Genomic DNA, 18,547 nt, shown 5'->3' on the forward strand with positions numbered 1-18,547 from the left:
AGGTGTATACCATCTGTTCCAGGTGATTTGCTGCTCATTAGCTTGTCAATTTGACCTATTGTCTTCCATTCCTTTCCTTCATGGTAAACTCATGCATTTCTGTCAAGGGATTGGGTGTGAAAATACATGGTAAAGTTTGTCTCATTAGGGTAACAAGGGCTATATGAGGCATATATGTATGTGTCTTTGTGTGTTTGTATGTATGTGTGTGTCTCTGTGTATGTGTGTTCATGTGCATGTGTATTTGTATGTGTATGTGTGTGTGTGTGAGCGCATTTGTGTGTGTATATATATGTTTCTGTCTATATGTACTGATGGATAGATAGACAGACAGAGAGATGGAGCCTCCCCAATAGATGATATTGCTTGAGCGAAGGTAAACAAGCACAGCGGGGGGTGACACAAAGGATGATGCAAAATAAAAACATCCAATGGAGTAAAAAAGTTCACATCAGAGGCTTTATTCAAATTAAAATAGACTCAACACAGATCGTGTTTCGGCCACAGAGGCCTGCTTCAGGAGTTCCGAAACAATGTGTTCTAGACATAGGAGCGCTGACACACAGCATTTCAGCTAACAGGCAGCATATGCTTGTTTACCTGAGTTTACCTGTGCGGAGGTTTTTTTGTTTTGTTTTGTTCTGTGTGTGTCGATTGCTTGAGCAAAAGCATTCTCTTATCTTTGGTGTTGTTTTGAATGGGGAAATAATACAAAACGTCATTATTTCCCTGTCAGTTTAAAATGAGAGTGCATCAGTAACGAGTAACTGATCGTGATCAGTTTATGAGTGCAGGGTACATGAGATATTTTAAGGCACATTCTTAGTGTCATGCCAATCTTTTACTGAACTTTAGGCCCCGGGAAATTATCCAGAGTATGGGAGGCAGCAATCCAAACTGGAATCTGTTGACATCAGAGGAGATATTATTGTGACAATAAATTCTGTGAGGGGAGAATGAAATCACTAATATCACAGTCTGAGAAAACAATTAAGGTCCCCTTTATCCATGGTGAAATGTCTTCGCTTATGGCTATCTAATAAACAGAACAAATGTCTGAGCTGCCAGCTAAGCTCTGAGTTACATTTACCATCCTGGTTTCCCTTCTCTGGCTATCTACACTGACAAAAAGACAAGGAGGGGCATAATCGAACGGAACGTCCTCGCAAAATGTCCCGGTGGAGGGGCGTGGAAACTCGTATTATCGAAATGTCCATTTTTCATTTCGATAATATGGTCAGAGACGCCCAAATCTTGAAATTTAGGTCGTCCATAGAAATGGTCGTCCCTAGACTTGGTCGTTTCTGATTTTCAGCAATAATGGAAACTAAGGACGCCCATCTCAGAAACGAACAAATGCAAGCCCTTTGGTCATGGGAGGAGCCAGCATTCGTAGTGCACTGGTCCCCCTGACATGCCAGGACACCAACCGGGAACCCTTGGTGGCACTGCAGTGGACTTCACAAATTGCTCCCAGGAACATAGCTCCCATACCTTGTGTGCTGAGCCCCCCAAAACCCACTACCCACCACTGTACACCACTACCATAGCCCTTATGGGTGAAGGGGGGCACCTACATGTGGGTACAGTGGGTTTCTGGTGGGTTTTAGAGGGCTCACATTTACCACCACCAGGTAGGGAGGGGGATGGGCCTGATTCCGCCTGCCTGAAGTGCACTGCACCCACTAAAACTGCTCCAGGGACCTGCATACTGCTGTGATGGACCTGAGTATGACATTTGAGGCTGGCATAGAGGCTGGCAGAAAAGATTTTTAAAGATTTTTTTTGAGGGTGGGAGGGGGTTAGTGATCACTGGGGGAGTAAGGGAAGGTCATCCCCGATTCCCTCCGGTGGTCATCTGGTCAGTTCGGCCACCTTTTTGAGGCTTGGTCGTAAGAAAAAGTGGACCAAGTAAAGTCGGCCAAATGCTCATCAGGGACACCCTTCTATTTTCCATTATCGGCCGAGGACGCCCATCTGTTAAGCACGCCCAAGTCCCGCCTTCACTACGCCTCCGACACCACCCCCCCCCGTGAACTTGGGTCATCCCAGCAACGGAAAGCAGTTGGGAATGCCCAAAATTGGCTTTTGATTATGCTGATTTGGGTGACCCTGTGAGAAGGACGCCCCTCTTCCGATTTTTGTCGAAAAAGGGACGTCCTTCTCTTTCGAAAATAAGCCTGAAGGGATTTCAAAAAGCCTAGATTAGATCAAAAAGTCAGATATAACTTGAGGGACATTATTAGTAACTCTTTTTATTTGTCAAGAAAAAAAAAAGGTTTGGTGATATGTCTCTTGGGTGAACAATGGGCTCATTTTCAAAACTGAAAAATGTCAAAAGTGACATAAAGCAGCACTTGGACGTTTTTCTCCCAAAAATTCCAAATCAGTATTTTCAAAACCTATTTTTAGATGTTTTTCTATTAAGTCCGTCAGAAGTGCGTCCAAATCTCAGGGGGGCGTATCAGGGGCGTTTTTCACACCGGGACTTGGGCGTTCCTAAGACTTAGACATTTTTCAATCATAATGGAACAAAACCAAGCAGTCCAGGACTAAAACTAAGACATTTTGAGCTAGACCTGTTTTTATAACAAATAGGGCAGAAAAAGGTGCCCAAAATAACCAGATAACCACTGGAGGAAATCAGGGATGACCTCCCCTTTTTCCCCCAGTGGTCACTAACCCCCTCCCACCCCCCCACCCCCCAAAAATGTGATGAAAAACATTACTTGCCAGCCTCAGATGTTATACTCAGGTCCATTAGACCAGCATACAGGTCCCTGGAGTAGTCTAGTGGTGGATGCAGTGCACTGCAGACAAGTGGACTGAGACCCATATCCCCCCCCCCCCCCCACCTGTTACATTTGTGGAGGAAACTGTGAGCCCTCCAAAACTCACCAGAAACCCACTGTACCCACATATACTACTACTACTACTTAACATTTCTAGAGCGCTACTAGGGTTACGCAGCGCTGTACAATTTAACAAAGAGAGACAGTCCCTGCTCAAAGAGCTTACAATCTAATAGATAAGAGTGAGACAAATATAGGACAATCAAGCCATTGTGACATCACTGATGAGGTTGGCTCTTAGGCATTGGTGGAATGAGGCATTATGACATCACAACCTCAGCTCTGGTTAAATCACTGCTATATGTAATACTACTACTACTTAACATTTCTAGAGCGCTACTAGGGTTACGCAGCGCTGTACAGTTTAACATGGAAGGACTGTCCCTGCTCGAAGAGCTTACAATCTAAAAAGACAAATGTACAGTTAATCATATAGGTCAGACAGATTGGGGCAACCTATATGTTCGAAAGGTTAGGTTCCGAATGCAACATTGAAGAGGTGGGCTTTGAGCAAGGATTTGAAGATGGGTAGGGAGGGGGCTTGGCGCAAGGGCTCAGGAAGTTGATTCCAAGCAATCTCCAATAGTAGCAACATTCCATGTAGAAGTCGGCCCTTGCAGATCACCAATGTGGCCGCACAGGCTTCTGCTTCTGTGAGTCTGACGTCCTGCACGTACGTGCAGGACGTCAGACTCACAGAAACAGAAGCCTGCGCAGCCTTCTACATGGAATGTTGCTAGTGGAATAGCAACATACTACTACTACTACTACTACTTAACATTTCTAGAGCGCTACTAGGGTTACGCAGCACTGTACAATTTAACAAAGAGAGACAGTCCCTGCTCAGAGGAGCTTACAATCTAATAGATAAGAGTGAGACAAATATAGGACAATCGAGCCATTGTGACATCACTGATGAGGCTGGCTCTCAGGCATTGGTGGAATGAGGCATTATGACATCACAATCTCAGCTCTGGATACCAGAGACTGAAACTCTTCACACTAAGGGGGGAAGTGGGCCAAGTATAGGACAGTCGAGCCATTATGACATCACTGATGAGGTTGGCTCTCAGGCATTGGTGGAATGAGGCATTATGACATCACAATCTCAGCTCTGGTTAAATCACTGCTATATGTAATACTACTACTACTACTACTTAACATTTCTAGAGCGCTACTAGGGTTACGCAGCGCTGTACAATTTAACAAAGAGAGACAGTCCCTGCTCAAAGAGCTTACAATCTAATAGATAAGAGTGAGACAAATATAGGACAATCAAGCCATTGTGACATCACTGATGAGGTTGGCTCTTAGGCATTGGTGGAATGAGGCATTATGACATCACAATCTCAGCTCTGGTTAAATCACTGCTATATGTAATACTACTACTACTTAACATTTCTAGAGCGCTACTAGGGTTACGCAGCGCTGTACAGTTTAACATGGAAGGACTGTCCCTGCTCGAAGAGCTTACAATCTAAAAAGACAAATGTACAGTTAATCATATAGGTCAGACAGATTGGGGCAACCTATATGTTCGAAAGGTTAGGTTCCGAATGCAACATTGAAGAGGTGGGCTTTGAGCAAGGATTTGAAGATAGGTAGGGAGGGGGCTTGGCGCAAGGGCTCAGGAAGTTGATTCCAAGCAATCTCCAATAGTAGCAACATTCCATGTAGAAGTCGGCCCTTGCAGATCACCAATGTGGCCGCACAGAAGCCTGCGCAGCCTTCTACATGGAATGTTGCTAGTGGAATAGCAACATACTACTACTACTACTACTACTTAACATTTCTAGAGCGCTACTAGGGTTACGCAGCGCTGTACAATTTAACAAAGAGAGACAGTCCCTGCTCAAAGAGCTGACAATCTAATAGATAAGAGTGAGACAAATATAGGACAATCAAGCCATTGTGACATCACTGATGAGGCTGGCTCTCAGGCATTGGTGGAATGAGGCATTATGACATCACAATCTCAGCTCTGGTTAAATCACTGCTATATGTAATACTACTACTACTACTTAACATTTCTAGAGCGCTACTAGGGTTACGCAGCGCTGTACAATTTAACAAAGAGAGACAGTCCCTGCTCAAAGAGCTTACAATCTAATAGACAAGTGAACGGTCGGTCCGATAGGGGCAGTCAAATTGGGGCAGTCTGGATTCACTGAACGGTAGGTGCCCCCTTCACCCGTAAGGGCTAGGGTAGTGGTGTACAGTTGGGGGTAGTGGGTTTTGGGGGGCTCAGCAGACAAGGTAAGGGAGCAATGGTGAGATGTGTACCTGGGAGTATTCTATGAATTCCACTGCAGTGCCCCCTAGGGTACCCTATTGCTTTCCTGGGATGTCAGGGGGACCCGTCTACTAAAAATGCTGGCTCCTCCTACATACCAATGGCTTGATTTTGTGCCTTTTCCACTTAAACTTTTTTTTTCTTTCGAAAATGGACCAAAAAACAAAACGTCCAAATCACAAAACCATGTTCAAAAGAGTATTTAAAAAAAAAAAAAAAAGATAGATGTTTTTCTTTTTTGAAAATGACCTTCTTTCCTATTTAGATTTTGGACGTTTTTTTTTTTCAAAATATCCAAAGTAGGACTTAGACGTCATATCGAAAATGCCCCTCCACGAGTATCAGAATGTCTATTTTGTTTTTGTAGTTCACAGGTCCTGAGAATGCACTTGACACTTCCTGGGTCAAGACACTTCAACTGAAATGTGTCACCAGGGTTCTCTTACGAAAAGCTTATGTTTTGCTGAGTGTTGGTTTTGCTCAAATTTCGATGACTTTAACATACAAGCAGAACAATTAAGTAAGAGATTGAGTCATTTAATAAAGTGGTTCCTTGGCATTTCAGTTCCCGTTTCCCTGGAGTCATTGGTCCATTTCCCACTCTTTTTTCTGTGCTGTTATTTTCACGTGGGAGTTTGTGTTCATCCACTTAGGTGGATTACTCTCTCTTGGTTTGGTTCCTTGGCCATGGAGAGAGATACGAGATCTTGCTGCTAGGACAATTCTGACAAGTATCCTAATGGCCTCCCCTCCTTCCTATAAAGTACTGCAGGGTACGTCTGCCAAACCTGGGGCTACATCTCTCTGTACCTGTGCGGTGGCTGACAGCTCCTCGCTCTTGTGAGTAATCTCTCTCAGCACCTCGGACATCTCCAGAGCTGTCTCCATGGAAGTGACGTTCACCGCAGACAAGGTGACCAGCATGGTTTCTCTCAGCTTGGAATGAAAGCAGATGACAAAAGAAAAGAAGATGAAGTTGCAGTCAGAGCTGATTACACTGTGTGGGTTTTATCAGGATGTCTGGGAGGGCACCAGTCAACATGTGAGTAGCACTGTCTGACTCATAGAAACAGGACGGCAGATAAAGGCCATATGACCCATTCAATCTGCCCATCCTCTGTAACCCCTAATTCTTCCTGTTCCTAAGCGATCCCACATGCTTATCGCATGCCTTTTTAAACTCTGGAACAGTCTTTCTTAAACTAGATAAAAATAATAGAGGCAACATTGAGAAATGCAGCCACATAAAAATAAGATTTATCTGTTTATCTTCATGCCCAATATTTAGTGCCTGTGTTTGTATAGATAGGATTGCTGAATATGCAACCCTAAACTTAAACATTTAACTTATCCTTTCAAGTTAGGACTGCTATTTGTGTGGCTCCTCAAAAAAGATATGAAACCCCTTTTGCACAGGGCTTCTATATGTACATAAGTATTGCCATACTGGGACAGAACAAAGGTCCATCAAGCCCAGCATCCTGTTTCCAACAGTGGCCAATCCAGGTCACAAATACCTGGCAAGATCCCCAAAAAAGTACAAAACATTTTATGCTGCTTATCCCAGAAATAGTAGATTTTCCCCAAGTCCAATTTAATAATGGTCTATGGACTTTTCCTTTAGGAAGCCGTCCAAACCTTTTTTAAAACTCTGCTAAGCTAACCACCTTTACCACATTTTCTGGCAACAAATTCCAGAGTTGGGAAATAGCGTGTTCACATTTCTTTAGTATTTTACACTGGCAATTACACACTGTGATATGGGAGGAGTGGCCTAGTGGTTAGGGTGATGGACTTTGGTCCTGAGGAACTGCGTTCGATTCCCGGCACAGACAGCTTCTTGTGACTCTGGGCAAGTCCCTTAACCCTCCATTGCCTGCCATGAGTGGGAAAGCGCGGGGTACAAATGTAACAAAAAAAGCAAAGGTAGGAGAAAGGATGTCACAAGAGGCTCTGACTAACCTCCTTCTTGGTGTCTGTTCTCAGGGAAGAGTTCAGGCTTTCTTCCTGACCCCTCTGATTAAGGACGGAAGACACAGACTTATAGAGCTGTATCAGTGAGTTACCGCTGTCCTCGCCTTTCAGAACAGTGCTTGCTTTCTCAGATACAATAGAAAGCAGAGTCTGGTTACCACTGCTGAAGTCTTCAGTTTTCACCTGAAACCCCGCAAAAAGAAATACGGATTTATTATTTACTTATAAAAAAGACTTTTAGACTGCCTCCAGGTTTTTAGGTGGTTTACAGTAAACATGCATAATAACTAATTAATAACTCAAGACACAAACATATATAATAAATAAAGCATACAACGCAACCAATTAGAAAAAGCTCAGTCATAAATGCCATTCAGACAATATAAAAATAAATAAATCAAAAGATCAGAAGACAGTATTTAATTAGTATTTTAGATTATAAAGGGAATTGAGTAATAGTGTACTATTAAACTGTATGTAGTTAGCTTCTGTAGTTTTAATTTATGATTCTAATTCAGATATTTGGGCTCTCTCTTGTTTTGCTTTATAAGCGGCTAGAGAGATAAATTCGCCTCTTATAGCAGCTTTGAAAGCTTCCCACACTGTATTAGGATTTATTGAAGTTGGTGTATCGATTTGAAAAAAATTGTTTAATAAAAGATTTGAGTTTTAAGAGAATATCCTCATCACTAAGTAAATTGGAGGGTAGCCTCCATAATGGAGATTGTCTAGCAGATAAGGGTGACCAACTCAAAGATAGTGAGATTGGAGCATGATCCAAAACTACTATAGATGAAATTGAGGAATTTTTAATTTGTTGAACTAGAGAATTAGAAATTAAGAAGTAATCCAATCTAGAGAAACTTTTATGGGGAGAGGAAAAAAAAAGGTGAATTCTCTCGAAGTGGGATTACATAATCTCCACGGGTCAACAAGGTGCAACTGGTCAATATATATACCAACTTGTGAACAAACTACTAGACACTACATCGGTCACTGCAACCAATACAGACATCCCATCAGCCGACAAACTCGCTAAATACTTCAATGAAAAAAATTATAAATCTACGCAAAACGCTACCTCAGAACAATACTGATACCGAAAATTTCATCAACAGTCTGGATCCAAACCCTGGAGAATACCCAGCCGACCGAACTTGGTCAAACTTCACGCCCCTCACCATCGAAAGAGTCACCCAGGCGACCAAAGGTTTCTCCAACACCCACTGCAAACAGGATACCTGCCCCAGCTACTTACTAAAATTCGCCCCTGACCGCTTCATAACAGACCTCACATCCCACCTAAACTACATGTTCCAACAAGGTCTTTTCCCTGAGGAATATGGCAACATCCTACTTACCCCAATCCCAAAAGATATCAAGAAAAAAACATCCAAACTTTCCAACTACCGCCCAGTTGCATCTATCCCACTAGCAGTTAAACTCATGGAGAGCATGGTGACCAAACAGATTACCGACTACATGGACAAGTTCTCAATATTACATGAATCACAATTGGGATTCCGCCCTCTCCACAGTACTGAAACAGTGCTAGTTACTCTCATGGCCAAATTCAAGCAGGAAATAGCTAAAGGTAAAAACATACGTCTCCTCCAATTTGATATGCCGAGCGCATTTGACATGGTAAACCACAATATACTACAAAGACTCTTAGACTACTTCGGGATCGGTGGAAATATACTTAGCTGGATCAAGGGTTTCTAACCACCAGAACATACTAAGTGAAATCAAACTTAAATATATCACCACCCTGGAAAGCAGATTGTGGAGTACCTCAAGGATCACCACTATCACCTACACTTTTCAACATAATGATGATCCCACTGGCCAAGTCCTTATCAAAGCAAGGCCTCAACCCGTTCATCTACGCAGATGACGTCACAATATACATTCCCTTCGGACATGATCTAACAGAAATCAACAACGAAATCAAACTGAGCTTGAACACCATGGACTCATGGGCAAACTCTTTTAAACTGAAATTGAACACTGAAAAAACACACTGCCTCATCCTCTCATCTCAACACAATACGTACAAACCCACAACCTTAATCACCCCAGAACACACCCTACCTATCTCAGACAGCCTGAAAATACTTGGTGTTATAATCGACCGCAACCTCACACTCGAGAGCCAAGTGAACTCTACAACAAAGAAAATGTTCCACGCAATGTGGACACTTAAACGCGTAAAACCTTTCTTCCCGAGGGAAATATTTCGTAACCTAATACAATCAATGGTACTAAGCCATGCAGACCACTGCAACGGAATCTACGCGGGATGCAAAGAACAACTCACTAAGAAACTCCAGACCGCTCAAAACACAGCAGCCAGGCTGACATTTGGTAAATCGCGATTCGAAAGTGCCAAACCCCCTCCGAGAAAAACTGCGCTGGTTTCCAATCAAAGAACGTATTACCTTCAAAATCTGCACCCTAGTCCACAAAATTATCCACGGCCAAGTCCCAGGATACATGACAGACCTCATAGACCTACCAATCAGAAGCATAACCAGATCATCTCGAACATACCTAAACCTTCACTACCCAAACTGCAAAGGACTTCAAGACAAAGCAACCTATGCATCCAACTTCTCCTATATAAGCACAAAACTATGGAACTCACTGCCAAAAGCTGTGACAACAATCTACGTCCACCTTAACTTCAGGAAATCACTAAAAACCAACCTGTTCAACAGGGCCGTGCCGACACGGTAAGCGAGGTAAGCATGGCAGGAGAGCGCCATCCTCTGGGGGGCGCCCCGCCGCACCATGCTTACCTCGCCCTCTTCTCCCCAGATCCTTGTCCTTTTCTTTGTTTGTTTAAATTTACCTCTCCGGCGCGTGGCAGCGTAGCGTTAGTGAGGAGGCGGTGCTCCCCCGCCCCGACGTGTCAGTCTCTTCCCTTCGCTCGGTTCCGCCTTCTTCTGACGTCAGAAATGACGTCAGAAGAAGGCGGGACACTGAGCGAAGGGAAGAAGACACGTCGGGGCGGGGGAGCACCGCCTCCTTCTCACTAACGCTACGCTGCCGCGCGCCGGAGAGGTAAATTTAAACAAAAAGGAAAAAGATCTGGGGAGAAGAGGGCGGGTAGTGTAGCGATCGTTTTCGGGGGGGGGGGGGCGCGCCGGCGGGGCCAACTGCAGGGGGGCGCCGGAGACCCTAGGCATTGCCCTGCTGTTCAAAAAGGCATATCCCACCGACCCAACATAAATACCTACACTCTGCAACACAGCAAAACCAAAGCTCACAATGGATAATATATAACCTTTCCTCTCTTCGATCCCCACTATACCCGAAACATAGGTACGTTTATTCGACCACAATATCACCTTGTATTCAATATCACCTTGTATTTGTTTCTCTACCGGACTTGGCGAATGCCATTATGGCACTATGTAAGCCACGTTGAGCCTGCAAATAGGTGGGAAAATGTGGGATACAAATGTAACAAATAAATAAATAAAAATAAATAAATAAAAGTTTGGCATCCACATTATGCTGCTGAAATAGCAGGAATATCTTTGGCTGGTTTAAACTTAACCGGCTTGGCCGGTTAAATTTAAACCAGCCAAAAAACCACCCGGATATTCAGTGCCAGTCACTGGAAACAGCCCGGCACTGAATATCTGGGCTGACCACCGACTGCGGGAGGTAGCTGGGCTCCATCCTGTGGTCTGAATATCAGGCACACTGTTTATAGCAGTGATTCCCAATTTTTTTTACTATGGCAGAACCCCTAAATTATTTCATACACTAAGGATCCCTCAATTGACATAAACACATATATGCTACATAGTAACATAGTAGATGACGGCAGAAAAAGACCTGCATGGTCCATCCAGTCTGCCCAACAAGATAACTCATATTTGCTGCTTTTTGTGTATACCCTACTTTGATTTGCACCTGTGCTCTTCAGGGCACAGACCGTATAAGTCTGCCCAGCACTATCCCCACCTCCCAACCACCAGCCCCTCCTCCCAACCACCGGCTCTGGCACAGACCGTATAAGTCTACCCAGCACTATCCCCGCCTCCCAACCACCTGCCCCTCCTCCCAACCACCGGCTGTGGCACAGACCGTATAAGTCTGCCCAGCACTATCCCCGCCTCCCAACCACCAGCCCTGCCTCCCAACCACCGGCTCTGGCACAGACCGTACAAGTCTGCCCAGCACTATCCCCGCCTCCCACCACCGGCTCTGGCACAGACCATATAAGCCTGCCCAGCACTATCCCCGCCTCCCAACCACCAGCCCCTCCTCCCAACCACCGGCTCTGGCACAGACCGTATAAGTCTACCCAGCACTATCCCCGCCTCCCAACCACCTGCCCCTCCTCCCAACCACCGGCTGTGGCACAGACCGTATAAGTTTGCCCAGCACTATCCCCGCCTCCCAACCACCAGCCCTGCCTCCCAACCACCGGCTCTGGCACAGACCGTACAAGTCTGCCCAGCACTATCCCCGCCTCCCACCACCGGCTCTGGCACAGACCATATAAGTCTGCCCAGCACTATCCCCGCCTCCCAACCACCAGCCCTGCCTCCCAACCACCGGCTCTGGCACAGACCGTACAAGTCTGCCCAGCACTATCCCCGCCTCCCACCACCGGCTCTGGCACAGACCATATAAGTCTGCCCAGCACTATCCCCGCCTCCCAACCACCAGCCCCTCCTCCCAACCACCGGCTCTGGCACAGACCGTATAAGTCTACCCAGCACTATCCCCGCCTCCCAACCACCAGCCCGTCCTCCCAACCACCAGCTCTGGCACAGACCGTATAAGTCTGCCCAGCCCTATCCTCGCCTCCCAACCACCAGCCCTGCCTCCCAACCAACAGCTCTGGCACAGACCGTACAAGTCTGCCCAGCACTAGCCCCGCCTCCCAACCACCAGCCCCGCTGATATAATCTAAGTTCTTGAGGAGCCCCTGCGGAGCGTTCGAGGAATCCTAGGGTTCCCGGGAACCCAGTTTGGGAATCACTGGCTTATATTTCAATCATTTTTATTAGTCATTAAGCCAGCAACAAACATGCATTATTCATACAACATTTTGCATTAAACGTGATACATCTACTACCCCCTTTCTTCTTTACCCCTATTCCCTGTCCCTAATCCTTTCCCACTCCTCCCCTTCCTCCCCCCTCTAATCCCCCCTTTCCTTCCCCCTCCCCTGGGAATCACTGGTTTATACAATAGATCCTAGCACTCACGTGCATAACTGCCGATGTCTGTCATCAACCTCCCCCCCCCCCCCTTACATAAGCGCTATTATTCTACAAACCAGGTGCCTATAAGGATTGCTTTTTAAACCTTCTAGGACTTGTAACTCTGCTTTTGCAAGCACAAAATTCAAGACTCGTAAGTCTGGATGAAGTCTTAGAAGACTGACTGCTCCGTATTAGGGAGCAGCGTCACACTCTTATCGAGGTTTCCAGTAGCCTGTTGGGAGACAGATTCCTTCTCTCTTCGCAACTCGTACCTTGACTGTTGTAGTGGTCTTCACAGAGTCACCAAAGCTGTTGCTAACAGTAACAGTGACGTTTAAAACAAAATGATTTTTCTCTTCTCCAAGCGGAAGGTAGACCGATGAAACTTCAGAATTGGAGCTGCAGTGTAAGAGGGAATCTGACATGGGAAAGAGGCAGAACTCAGCATGGTTTCCCGTTATTAAGTAACAGCAGTGGCGTTCCTAGGTTGGCTGCCACCCAGGGTGGATCGCCACTGCGAATCCCCCCCCCCCGGCACATCAACTTCCCCCCCCTCCCCCCGCCGCATTGCTCTTACCTCCTGGGGGTGCTGGGAGCAGTCGTGTGGCTGTTGGCTTTGCCAGGTCCCTGCCTCAGAACAGGAAGTAATATCAGAGGGAGCAAGGAACCAGGGGAGCCGAGAGCTGTGCAGCTGCTCCCTGCGCCCCCTTGCAGCGTGCACCCAGGGTGGACCACCACCTCCGCCCCACCCTTGGTACGCCACTGAGTAACAACACTATACATTTGGGACCCTGGGTATTTTTATAACAGGGTACCTAAAAAAATGTCCAAAATGCACCTATTTTATAAAGGAAACATGTGTCTATGTGCATTTATAAAACAAATTCCCAGAATTATCCACAGTAGCACCCAAATCCTCACACATACACTTACACCTGTTCCAAGCTGGTACATATATGTGTATGTCCTCTGTCCGCGCTTTTATTTATAAAGCATGCGTGTATATTGTAACTCCATCTCTTCTCTACCCAAACACTGCCCCCGGGAATGTTTACACGTGGAGGGGCATAATCGAACGGGGACGACCATCTCTAAGGGTGCCCATCTCTAAGGACAGCGCCGCGAAGGGGTGGGGAAACCCGTATTATCGAAACAAGATGGGCGTCCATCTTTCGTTTTGATAATACGGTCGGGGACGCCAAAATCTCAACATTTAGGTCGACCTTAGAGATGGTCGACCTAAATGTTGAGATCGCCGACCTTAGAGATGGCGACCTCGGTTTTCGGCGATAATGGAAACCAAGGATGCCCATCTCAAAAATAACCAAATCCAAGGCATTTGGTGGTGGGAGGAGCCAGCATTTGTACTGCACTGGTCCCCCTTACATGCCAGGACACCAACTGGGCACCCTAGGGGGCACTGCAGTGGACTTCCTAAATTGCTTCCAAGTCCATAGCTCCCTTCCCTTGTGTGCTGAGCCCCCCCAAACCCACTCCCCACAACTCTGCACCACTACCATAGCCCTTATGGGTGAAGGGGGGCACCTACATGTGGGTACAGTGGGTTTTGGGGGGGTTTGGAGGGCTCAACATTTACCACCACAAGTGTAAGAGATGGGGGGTGGGCCTGGGTCCGCCTGCCTGAAGTGCACTGCACCCACTAAAAACTGCTCCAGGGACCTGCATATTGCTGTGATGGAGCTGGGTATGACAACTGAGCCTGGCACAGAGGCTGGCAAAAAATGTTTTTTAAATGTTTTGGGGGGTGGGAAGGGGTTGGTGACCACTGGGGTAGTAAGGGGAGGTCATCCCTGATTCCCTCTGGTGGTCATCAGGTCAGTTCGGGCACCTTTTCGAGGCTTGGTCGTGGAAAAAAAATGGACCAAGTAAAGTCGGCCAAATGCTCGTCAGGGATGCCCTTCTTTTTTCCATTATCAACTGAAGACGCCCATCTCTTAAGCACACCCCCGTCCCGCCTTCGGTATGCTGCCGACGCCCCCCTGGGAACCTTGGTCGTCCCCGCGATGGAATGCAGTTGAGGGCGCCCAAAATCGGCTTTCGATTATGCCGATTTGGGTGACCCTGAGAGAAGGACGCCCATCTCCCGATTTGTGTCAGAAGATGGGCGCTCTTCTCTTTCGAAAATTCACCTGACAGAGGACTAGATTCAGTAAATGGCACTGAAAACATCTGCATAGAGCGATATCCTATAAACGGCGCTCTGCGTTGCATGCCGTTTATAGAACAGCGCTTAGAGCCGATTTCCACGCCAAACTTTGGGTGTGAGGATTTACACCACCCCAATCCTGGTGTAAATCCTGGTGCGTAAGTTAGGCGCAGATCCCCGGTATTCAGTAGCTCTGTGCATATCTTTAGTGAACACCCCTGACCCATCCACGCCCCTCCCATGGCCACACCCCCTTTTGAGTTGTGCACTATAAGACTGAATCGTGCTTAGCAAGATGTGCGGCAAAATCCAAAAAGTTGACAATTAACACCAATAAATGATCGTTAGAACATTTAGTTGCACACGCATCTCAGGATCGTACGCAGTTTTGCACACAGAAATGTATGCATCATTTACAGAATCCAGAGGAAACAGAATCACTGCAAGGGTATTGTGCATCCTTGGTGACCCTTTAGCTTTACAGCCCTCCACCAATTAAATTAGTGGCCCCTAATCTGCCCCTCCCCAAAAAATCCATCATCATTATATATCACACTCAGCCAAATAAGGAGAGCAATTTTCAAAGGTCATTCACTCAGGTAAATGAACTATTAGAAAACCGTCCACCCTTCCTGCAGGTAAAAGTACATATCAGTGGTTCTTTGAGTTTGTCTAGATCTCAGGATCTATTGTTTTGCTTTGACTGCAGCTGCCTTTTTCTGTACCAACCCCCCCCCCCCCCCCCCCCCCACCCCACCCCGAACCAGAAGCTGTTCCACTAGGTGACTGTCTGGTTAAGCCTAATGGTTGGACTGGCCCTGTATATACAATGGAAAAATAGGTGCTATTTTCCTGTGCACCTCCTTTTTCTGCGTGTACCCCATGTGCAATTTCAAAATAGCTAATTTCCATGTGAAAAACAGGCTGCTTTATTTAGTTACCCCTGTAGAGGGCATCAGAGTTACACAGGATCAGCACGTGAACAGTGAGACATTAATCTAGCCTGTATGCATTTTTAAATGTCACTTCCCATAACATTCATACTCAGCCAGGCAGTGGTGTAGGAAGGGGGGGCGGGGGGGGGGGCGGTCCGCCCCAGGTGCACGCCGCTGGGGGGTGTCGGCTCCGCACTGGTGCACTGCCCTCTCTGCCCCGGAACAGGTTACTTCCTGTTCCGGGACAGAGAGAGCAGTGAACCAGCGCGGAGCCGACACCCCCCAGCAACGTGCAGTCGGGGCGGATCGGCCCTCCCGCCCGTCCCTCGCCGCAGGTATGCACTCCGGTGGGGGGGGGAGGTATGCGCTCCCGGGGGAGTGCGCTCCAGCAGGAGGAGGGTGCGCCATGCTGCACCCGGGGGGGGGGGGGGTGCGCAGCGGCGACCCGCCCCGGGTGTCAGCTCCCCTCGCTACGGCTCTGCAGCCAGGTCCTTATTTCTCGCCAGCAGAGAACCGGTAACAGATCCCAGGACAACCAGTGTTGGCGTTAGATTCGACAGTCCTAGTTGAGTATCACCCAAGTCTTCAAGATACGGGCTTGATGGAGAATCTTCTGAGCCTGTTCTCAGGTCTGTCTCTGGCAGTCAGAACTCTTCTACCAGAGACAGAGAAAACCCAAGGCAGGAGCTGACAGTGAGGAGTGCTTACTTGGTCTGGGATAGAAGCAATAAGTGAGAGGAGGACAGGAGTTGGTCGAGATGCAGGGAGCGGTGCAGGAAATCCTGAAGCCTGTGAGCACTGTTCCTTCCTCGGGTGTCACTGTACAGACCGGAGCCACCAGCGGAGGCAGCGTGCTGACAACATACATTTCTTCACCATAATAATTCATGCTCAGGGCTGAAGAGGGATACAAAGAGAAAAAAAAACCACTAGCAGTTTATTTAATGCAACAATTTCTTGATAAATGCTAAGTTGCAGAAGGGGCCAATCATGCAACCTTGTGCATGAAGCCAACTACTCAATGCATTGTTGACGATGCTGCAAAATGATTAATTTGAGTGTTTTCAAAGATCTGGGGCTGGATTCGGTAAATGGCACTGAAAAAATAGGCACTGGGGAAAATAGTGTCCAGCATTATTCTATAAACATTATTCTATCCACTCCTACCCTAGCTGATATAATATTTAACCATCTCTCTGACCTTATGCACACCTTTCTTTAAATTAGTCACCTTATTTTCTAACTCCTCTTACTCTCTTACCTATCTATATGTTAACTACACCTATAAATTATATTTAGGGTGTGGAAATACACAATCGTTGGATAATACTTAATTACAGAAATTTCCGCCTAATGAAAATGATATAAATCCTTAAATGTAGTGCCGTTCTGTAAATGATACAGGAAGGAAAAAGGCCTCACAGAGCTCCTAGATTACAACCATCTAATAGAGCTTTAACGGGTCTTAATAGATCCTCTGTTCATCATCAGCCAAAAAAAAAACCTTCCAAGAGTGATACGTTATATTCAATATCACTCACAAGCACAGGCACGGCAGGAAAGAACCTGAGACCATTTCCAAAGCAGCCCCGCCACCAAGACCCTGAAGCAGCAAGAAACGCTGGCCATCGTCGGCTTGGGGTGAGGGAGAGAAGGAACTAACTCTAGTCGAAGAACCTCCTAGTGCCGGCAGCTAGCGGTTTGAAAGATAAGTGCTCTTTCAATTCCATACTTTTTGCATTAGAATGTAGACCTGGCTGATCTGCAAGGCTTCGTTCAGTTTCTGTGAGTCTGACGTCCTGCACGTAACAACGTGCAGGACGTCAGACTCACAGAAACAGAACGAAGCCTTGCGCCGGAAGAAGAGGACCTTGGCTGGTAAGGGTTGGGGCCCCTCGCCAGCAAAGGTAGCTGATGGTGACGACGGTGGCGGCGGGGGAGGGTTGGCGGCAAGAGGGGGGGTTGAGAGGGTCGTCGGCAGGGGGGTCCAGGGACAAATCTACGGGGGCCCAGGCCCCCGTGGCCCCACGTAGCTACGCCACTGGAGGGACTGGAGGCAGAAACAGCATCTGAACTGGGGACTGCATGGGACAAGCACAGAGAATTAGGGGTGTAGTTATCAACATGGCCTATCGTTAAGACATGTTATTATACGGTTAACCCCAGTTATTAGTAACTAGGTTTCATTGTATAAAATGGTAAAACAGCACAAGTTAGTGGTAAAATAACACACCTAAATGACAGCTCATGTTGATAACGATGCCCCTTACTGAAGTGATAGGAGCAAAGCTGGAGATTGGCTGAGATCTGTGGAACAGCAGGAAGCAGGGGAAATGGGAAGACAGGATGGTCCCGCGCTCACTGTCTACTATTAGGGTCTAATTTTCACGTATGTAGCTCAAGAGCTTGGGCCAATGTCTTCTACTCTTACAAAGATTTTCATCAGAAAGCGCTGTTAATCGGGCGGCAGGTCCTGAGACCGCCTGTTGCTGCAGCCACCCACCTGTCACTTTAATGCGAAAGGCCACTTCTTGGTCCTTCAGGAAGGAACCGTTCAGCATCAGGCTGGATGAATTGCTTTGCAGCAGCGTCAGAGAGCTAGGCCTAAAACCCAGCAAACTGCATACTGGAGGAAGCAGACTGGTCTGAAAAACCCAAAGAGAGAAGAGGAGAGTAACATGGTATAGGCCAAAGGGTGTCCAGCCTAGGTCCTTGAGGGCCGCAACCCAGTCGGTTTTTCAGGATTTCCCCAATGAGATCTATTTGCCCGCACTGCCGCCACTGTATGCAAATAGATACACACAAAGCTTTTATTGTAGATTTGTAAGCTAGTACAATGCCCGACACAGGCCGTGTTTCGCCCAAAGGGGCTGCGTCAGGGGCTATACTGTGATTGTCGAAAAAGATATAGCGGAATTAGAAAAGGTGCAGAGAAGGGCGACAAAGATGATTAAGGAGATGGGACGACTTTCCTATGAGGAAAGGCTAAAGCGGCTGGGGCTCTTCAGCTTGGAGAAAAGGCGGCTGAGGGGTGATAGAGGTCTATAAAATAACGAGTGGAGTGGAAAAGATAGATATGGAGCGTCTGTTTACGC

General features: G+C 46.8%; 1 protein-coding gene across 1 annotated transcript in view; it reads right to left on the reverse strand.

Moving 5' to 3' along the window:
• Positions 1 to 18,547, reverse strand: part of PKD1L2 (polycystin 1 like 2) — a 163,484-nt gene that overhangs the window by 91,952 nt on the left and 52,985 nt on the right. The window contains 5 exon segments of the mRNA XM_030205061.1: positions 5,956 to 6,081; positions 7,108 to 7,302; positions 12,623 to 12,768; positions 16,161 to 16,349; positions 17,956 to 18,097. Of these exon segments, the coding sequence (XP_030060921.1) occupies positions 5,956 to 6,081; positions 7,108 to 7,302; positions 12,623 to 12,768; positions 16,161 to 16,349; positions 17,956 to 18,097 (798 nt within the window).

Source organism: Microcaecilia unicolor, chromosome 5, assembly GCF_901765095.1.
Source record: "Microcaecilia unicolor chromosome 5, aMicUni1.1, whole genome shotgun sequence".
Taxonomy (NCBI): Eukaryota; Metazoa; Chordata; class Amphibia; order Gymnophiona; family Siphonopidae; genus Microcaecilia; species Microcaecilia unicolor.